We start from the raw sequence: 8,737 nt of genomic DNA on the forward strand, positions 1-8,737 counted from the left end.
TCAATCTGCATCTTAAATATCATTATTACCAAAAGTTTGCTTCTTAGCGACCTTAACACTATCAAGCCGGTTTACTCACCGGTCCCTGATGGTGTTCCGGATTGCGTGCTTAGATACTGCGCTGGAGCATTATGTTAATGTGTTTGAAAACTTTTTGAATTGTTCGTAAACACTTCATCACTTCCGACCATTTGGAAGGAATTTTACCTTATCCATCTCCATAGAAAGAAACTAAGACTGATGTCGAAAACTATTAGGTAATGCAAAGAGTCCGCTATTCCTAAAACATTTGAGAGAATTATAACATCCAAACTGCAACATTTATGTGGTTATACTTTTCACCTTCCAATCATGGGTTTGTGAATTGTAATTGATGGTTTCAAAAAATTAAAGCAGACTGACATCATCTATACTGATTTCAGTTAAGTGTTCGACTCTGTCCACCCCTCCTTGCTGCTTCATAAATTTTGCTTTCTCTGCTTCCCAGTCGATCTCTAGAATTGGATTTTAGATTATTTGCACCATAGAACCCAAAAGGTTCTTTACAAAAATTCGTTTTTAAACATATTCAGGTGTTCCTCAAGGTAGAAATTTTGACCCGCTACTCTTTTCCCTTTTTATTGATGACCTTCCCTCGATATTGATAATGTAAAATTTTCCCTTGCATAAAGATCAGTTATTTCTATTATGTTATTATGTTATTTCTGCGACCGGGCTGCACGTTGGCTCGTGAGTGTTTTCTACCAACACGCTACTTCAAGAGGCTGGAGAACGAAAGCCGATCCCGCCGGTAACGTGTGGGGGAAGAGTGTAAAGAATACCTGATAGAGTTGAGGGCTTTGATGCATCATGCCAAATATGAGCCGGCGCAGGAGGTGTACCGGATATTTGAGTACGCCGCACCCGAATACAGGCTTAACGTACGACGGAAAGATTTTTCGACCTTGTCCCAGCTGACTCAGCTCGCGGTGGAGTTCGACACGGTGATGAGACAGCGAGTGGAATACTCCGGAAGCAGGGCAGGGAGCTAGGTGGTCAAGAGCTGAAGTAGCGCAGAGTGGAAAAGGACGGTACAGGCTCTAGGGGGACACCTTGACCCATTCCGGTCTATTTCTATCGGATCCGGAGCGATTGTTGTGGATAGACAAGTCTCCGCCCCGCCGGCTACGGCCCCTGCGGAAGTGGGCCACCAAATGATGAACCAAGAGGCCGGAACCGGGTATGATCCGCGACGAGCATGTAGCAGCTGCGCACAGAAAGGGTACTTTGCCAGGGAATGTTCCAAATCGCTTTCGTTTTGTTTTGTTTGGTATGTGGGCACTGGGGCAGAAGTAGCCAAGATTGTTGTTGCCGCACGGAGGCGGGAAACGGGCAACGGCGTTGCCTAGGTCAGGATCGAATCGACGCCGACACACACGGGACTCGGTAGTAATACATCTGCTTAAGGAACCAAGGAAGAGCCGAAAGAAGGCTTCACGCGCCAAGGAGCGGGAGTGCCTGCCCGGCAACCGATGGCAGAAGAGACGATGAAGCAATCGGAGGAAGGTCTCCCAAGTCATGAAAAGGGAGCAGCTGCTCGGCAACAGAGAAGAGAAGTCGAAAGAAGGCCTCACACGTCGAGGAACAAGAGTGCTTCCTCTGCAACTGCCAGATAAGTACAAGGTGAAAGAAGGGAAAGATGGGTCTCACTCGGGATTAAGCCAAGAGCTTCAGAAGCCCAAAAGGCGGCGCGTAGACCTGCAAAGGAAGATTTACGCTTGTCACGCAGGCGGCGCGGAGAAAATGTGCCAGAGAACGAAGTGATTAGGAGCAATGGCTCGAATCAACACGGGCACAGGGAATCAGGAGCGGCTGCCAGAGTCGAGCGATCGAGGAGCTCTATTTGGAGTCGGAGTAGTGCCTGGAGGAGACGACACGCAGGGCGAGCCCAGCGTCGAAGAGGCAGAGTGGCCAGCGGATTTGGATCCGGAACTTAGGGAATTCCTGGAGTCGGAACTGACACTCTTCGTGGGGCTGCAGGGAGTCTCGCACATCGCGGAGCATAGGATCAGGTTTAAGAATGATAAGCCATTAAAGCAGAGATATTACCCGAAGAATTCAGCCATGCAAAGCGTGATTGATAAACTGGTGGACAAGCTGATCCAGGCAGGTGCCATCGAGCCGTCGCGTAGTCCACACTGCACCCCAATCGTCTTAGTCAAGAAAAAGACTGACGCGTGGTGCATGTGTATCGACTATCGACAACTCAACGCACGAGTAGACGGGCCGAGAAAAGAAGCGCGAGCGATCACAATCAAGTGTACAGCGGAGCGCTAGGGCTCCAAGACAGTGCGGCAGGGCCCTAGTTTAGGAAACTCAGTAGGGTAGAAGTTAGTTAAACTAGTGAACAATGTGAATGTAGTCAAGGTAATGAAGATAAAAGCTAATCCTTTTATTCTCGGGCGGTCATATTTGTGCTAAGCATCGGAAATAACCGATGTTCACCCTTACCTAAGGGCATAGTGGAGTTGGGAGGCCAAGTGTCGATGGTGTATATGGTGCGAGGCCAAGACTCGGAAGTGCAGATGGTGCGAGGCTGCAGTCCGCTAGTGTAGTTGGTGCGAGGACAAGGCCCAATAGTGTAGATGGTGCGAGCCTACAGCCCGCTAGTGTAGTTGGTGCGAGGCCAGGGCCCGATAGCATAGATCGTGCGAGCCTACGGCCCACTAGAATAGGTAGTACGGGGCTGCGATAGAAGTAGTGTAGTAGTGGTAGAAGTAGTGCGAGATATGGATTGGTTGAAACATTCACTAGCCAATTCATTTTCTCTATCCCTACTAGACTAACGCGAAATTTTGTACCCATATCGCTTCAATTTTGCTCAACTAATTATGCTTTTCATGAACCGTTTAGGGTTCTCTGTGATGACTATAACAAGCATTACAGAGTATTCTGCTCGGAGTCTTCTATTCCTCGTATAAAGTCTTCTATTCTTAACTATTTAGCAGGTAAATAGTCATATATTTATTAGTAATTGTATATGTAAACATACTCGTAGTTTGTATCGTTTTTATTATGATTTCTTTGATATATACTAAGCATTTCATGTCGTTCGTTACACGACTGCGTCCCTCGGTCGGTTTGGCGGGAGGTGGATAGTACGTTGAATCGGGATTCACGTAAAAAAAAATGGATTTTGGGTGGTGTAGGAAGGCAAATTGCCTGCTAGCTTGGGAAGAACATAAGCAATATTTAAATTGCCTAAAATGTTCCTGCGCGTCCAGTCCAGTCCAGTAAAAGTGGACTGTATAGGAGTAGGAGGGTTCGAAACTATTGATGTTGTGGAAGCGGAGGGCAGCCCGTAATCTGTCACGATGGATCAGCGTATTATGACGTCCCTTGTACGTGAAACAACTATCTGCGCTAGTGTCATATTTAAATTGGTGCTGTCTGGCGAAGCAGTTTATGCAATGATTTTGTTGCTTAACGACGTGGGCATAAACGCACAGGGTGGTTTTCCTTCTGACACGATTCGCAGTGTTCTGACTTTGTGGACCCTGTTGCTTCGAATATTGTCAGGTGGTTGGACTCTATTTAAAGTCACTGGTGCTGCAAGCGCCTTCGTTGAGAGCTTTGGAACATAACTCGTAATTGCGTTATACCTTTTCCCATAGGGTCTTAATCTGATCTCATCGGACTTGGCAAGTGAACAGTGACACGTTACAGTCCGCTGCGTCATGGATCTTCACATCAAACTGGCATAGTCGGTCAGTTATCAATGCTAAGTCGTTCAGGGACTTATTGCTTGAATTCTGCACCTTTTGCGTAGTCGAAAGAGTAATTTTTAGGCTAACAACGACGGATGTCCTAGTACCCTCGACCTTGAGTTTCCCAATGACCGTAATCCAGTCAAAAAATATGCATGCTTACGTTTCATTAACTGTCGAACTCAGAAAGAAACACCTTTATTCTAAACGCAACTCACTTGGTAGTTTTTCACATATAATTGTTAATAATAACTTAGTATGTTTTGATTTATTAAGCAAAAGCCGCTCAGTGGTTACTTCTTAAAAGGCTATTATTATTCATAAATTGCTTGCATTTTGTTAAGAAGTAAGCAATTGCCAATTAATTTGCGCAAAGAACTAATAAAAATTGTTCTTAAAACTGTTGTGGGAAAAAATAAAACACGATACACATATAATGTGATGTGTGTGTGTGTATGTACATGCTGGTGAATATGCACAGTGATTCTTTTTGAATTCCATAAATACAAATCGAATAGTAATTACTTTTTTAAGTATATTATACAAGCGGAGCGAATGCTGGTCGAATCACTGGCAATTGGGGGTGCGTTTCTGCTCTGAAAAATTGAATTTTTTCCGATGTCGAAGAAAAACTCGTTTGTTCACTATTAGGTTATATTTACGTCTGTCTTCTTTTTCAGAATATATGTTACAATGTTTTAGAGTACGTGTAGTGACTATCACTTTTCTTGTTGTGATTACGAGGTAACGTTGGCGGTTGGATAGCGACTGCCAGATATACTTCTTGTGAGAACAGAGTATAAAAAGTTGCGATAAACAGAAAGGCAAAGTATTGCAAAATCGAGGAAGAAAGGCTACCTTCGGCACGCCAAAAGATCTAATACCCTTGCAGAACCAACCTTTTCATAATGCTTATAGTGCTTTGCCCGTATCTAACAAGCACAGGGTAAATAGTTAATGCCGAGTTTGGTTAATATATCTTGAAAAACAAAAAGGTTTTTAATCAAAAAACTAGTTGTCGACGCATCGGTCCAATGGCAGATATATGATATAGTAGTCCGATGTAAATAAGAATTTGAAAAATAAAAGCTCCCTAATAAAACTAATATGCCGAGTTTGGTCAAGATATCTTGAAAAACCAAATGGCTTTTCATACAACAAAACATGATTTACGACCGATCGTTCCTATGGCAGCTATATGATATAGGATCTTGCATATATATGAGAAGTATAGTTAAAGTAATAAATGCCGACATTGGTCAAGATATCTTGAAAAACAAAATGTTTTTTCATTCAACAACATGGTGGTGATTTTGTGATTTGGTGGTCCCATATCAATATGATTTTTCCTATATATGAGGAGAATAGTAAAACCAATAATTGCTTAGTTTGGTCAAGATATCTTGAAAAACAAAATGTTTTTTCATACAACTTAGCTTTTGACCGATCGTTCCTATGGCAGCTTTATGATATAGTGTTCCGATCTTAATATAATTTTGCCTATACTTGAGGAGTACATCAAAAATAATAAATGCCGAGTTTGATCACGATATCTTGAAAAACCAAATGTTTTTTCATAAATAACTTAATTTACGACCGATCGTGCCTATGGCAGCTTTGTGATGATTGTGGACCGATCTTAATAAGATTTGGCCTATATATGAGGAGTATAGTAAAACTAATAAGTGTTGAATGTCAAGATATCTTGAAAAACAAAATGTTTTTTCATACAACAAAACATAATTTACGACCGATCTTACCTATGGCAGCTATATGATATAGTGGTCCTATCTTAATAGAGCTTGCATATATATGAGCAGTATAGTAAATGTAATAAATGCCGAGATTGGTCAAGATATCTTGAAAAACAAAATGTTTTTTCATACAACAACTTAGTTTTCGACCGATCGTTCCTATGACAGCTATATGATATAGTTGTCCCATATCAATATGATTTTGCATATATATGAGAAGTATAGTAAATGTAATAAATGCCGAGTTTGGCCAAGCTATCTTGAAAAACAAAATGTTTGTTCGTAAAACCTAGTTTTCGACCGATCGTTCGTATGGCAGCTTTATGATATAGTGTTCCGATCTTAATATGATTTTGCCTATTTATGAGGAGTGTAGTAAAACTAGTAAGTGTTGAATGTCAAGATATCTTGAAAAACAAAATGTTTTTTCATACAACAAAACATAATTTACGACCGATCGTTCCTATGGCAGCTATATGATATAGTAGTCCGATCTTAATAAGATCTTGCATATATATGAGAAGCATAGTAAAAGTAATAAATGCCGACATTCGTCAAGATATCTTGAAAAACAAAATGTTTGTTCATACAACAACATGTGATTTGGTGATTTGGTGATCCCATATTAATATGATTTTGCCTATATATGAGGAGTATAGTAAAACTAATAAATGCAGAGTTTGGTCAAGCTATCTTGAAAAACAAAATGTTTGTTCATACAACCTAGTTTTCGACCGATCGTTCCTATGGCAGCTTTATGATATAGTGTTCCGATCTTAATATGATTTTGCCTATATATGAGGAGTATAGTAAAAATAATAAATGCCGAGTTTGGTCAAGGTGTCTTGAAAAACCAAATGTTTTTTCATACAACAAAACATAATTTTCGACCGATCGTACCTATGGCAGCTATATGATATAGTGGTCCAATATTAATAGTATCTTGCATATATATGAGAAGTATAGCAAAAGTAATAAATGCCGACATTGGTCATGATATCTTGAAAAACAAAATGTTTTTCCATACAACAACTTAGTTTTCGACCGATCGTTCCTATGTCTGCTATATGATTTGGTGGTCCCATATTAATAGGATTTCGCCTATATATGAGGAGTATAGTAAAACTTATAAATGCCGAGTTTGATCACGATATCTTGAAAAACCAAATGTTTTTTTATACAAAATAATTTAATTTTCGACGGATCGTTCCTATGGCAGCTTTATGAAATAGTCGACCGATCTTAATAAGATTTTGCCTATATATAAGGAGTATAGTAAAACTAGTAAATGTTGAATGTCAAGATATCTTGAAAAACAAAATGTTTTTTCATACAACAAAACATAATTTACGACCGATCGTTCCTATGGCAGCTATATGATATAGTGGTCCGCATATATATGAGAAGTATAGTAAAAGTAATAAATGGCGATTTACGTCAAGATATCTTGAAAACCAAATGTTTTTTCATACAACAACATGGTGGTGATTTGGTGATTTGGTGGTCCCATATTAATATGATTTTGCCTATATATGAGGAGTATAGTAAAACTAATAAATGCCGAGTTTGGTCAAGATATCTTGAAAAACAAAATGTTGTTTCATATAACTTAGCTTTGACCGATCGTTCCTATGGCAGCTTTATGATATAGTGTTCCGATCTTAATATGATTTTGCCTATATATCAGGAGTATAGTAAAAATAATAAATGCCGAGTTTGGTCAAGGTATCTTGAAAAACCAAATGTTTTTTCATACAACAAAACATAATTTACGACCGATCGTTCCAATGGCAGCTATATGATATAGTGGCCCGATCTTAATAGGATCTTGCATATATATGAGAAGTATAGTAAAAGTAATAAATGGCGATTTACGTCAAGATATCGTGAAAACCAAATGTTTTTTCATACAACAACATGGTGGTGACTTGGTGATTTGGTGGTCCCATATTAATACGATTTTGCCTATATATGAGGAGTATAGTAAAACTAATAAATGCCGAGTTTGGTCAAGATATCTTGAAAAACAAAATGTTGTTTCATACAACTTAGCTTCGACCGATTGTTCCTATGGCAGCTTTATGATATAGTGTTCCGATCTTAATATGGTTTTACCTATATATGAGGAGTATAGTAAAAATAATAAATGCCGAGTTTGGTCAAGGTATCTTGAAAAACCAAATGTTGTTTTATACAACAAGACCCAATTTACAACCGATCGTTCCTATGGCAGCTATATGATATAGTGGTCCGATCTTAATAGGATCTTGCATATATATGAGAAGTATAGTAAAAGTAATATATGCCGACATTAGTCAAGATATCTTGAAAAAAAAATGTTTTTTCATACCTCTTAGTTTTCGAGCGATCGTTCCTATAGCAGCTTTATGATATAGTGTTCCGATCTTAAAATGATTTTGCCTATATATGAGGAGTATAGTAAAACTAATAAATTCCGAGTTTGGTCAAGGTATCTTGAAAAACCAAATATTTTTTTATACAACAAATTATAATTTACGACCGATCGTTCCTATGGCATCCTATATTAATATGATTTTGCCTATATATGAGGAGTATAGTAAAACTAATAAATGCAGAGTTTGGTCAAGCTAACTTGAAAAATCAAATGTTTGTTCATACAACCTAGTTTTCCACCGATCGTTCCTATAGCAGCTTTATGATATAGTGTTCCGATCTTAATATGATTTTGCCTATATATGAAGAGTATAGTAAAATTAATAAATTCCGAGTTTGGTCAAGGTGTCTTGAAAAACCAAATGTTTTTTCATACAACAAAACATAATGTTCGACCGATCGTTTCTAAGGCACCTATATGATATAGTGGTCCGATCTTAATAGCATCTTGCATATATATGAGAAGTATAGTAAAAGTAATATATGCCGACTTTGTTCAAGATATCTTGAAAAACAAAATGTTTTTTCATACCTCTTAGTTTTCGACAGATCGTTCCTATAGCAGCTTTATGATATAGTGTTCCGATCTTAATATGATTTTGCCTATATATGAGGAGTATAGTAAAACTAATAAATTCCGAGTTTGCTCAAGGTATCTTGAAAAACCAAATATTTTTTTTATACAACAAAACATAATTTTCGACCGCTCGTTCCTATGGCAGCTATATAGCTATATGATGTAGTGGTCCAATATTAATAGCTATATGATATAGTGGTCCAATATTAATAGGATCTTGCATATATATGAGAAGTATAGCAAAA

The 8,737-nt window shown here is 38.7% G+C and overlaps 1 protein-coding gene across 1 annotated transcript; it reads left to right on the forward strand.

Moving 5' to 3' along the window:
• The first annotated feature begins 1,812 nt into the window (after nt 1–1,812).
• On the forward strand, nt 1,813–2,316 carry LOC138911626 (uncharacterized). Its single transcript, XM_070211005.1, has one exon. It carries the CDS (start codon nt 1,813–1,815, stop codon nt 2,314–2,316), a length of 504 nt encoding a protein of 167 aa, XP_070067106.1.
• Nucleotides 2,317–8,737: the final 6,421 nt, after the last annotated feature.

This window comes from Drosophila virilis, unplaced genomic scaffold, assembly GCF_030788295.1.
Source record: "Drosophila virilis strain 15010-1051.87 unplaced genomic scaffold, Dvir_AGI_RSII-ME tig00001725, whole genome shotgun sequence".
NCBI classification, from domain to species: Eukaryota; Metazoa; Arthropoda; class Insecta; order Diptera; family Drosophilidae; genus Drosophila; species Drosophila virilis.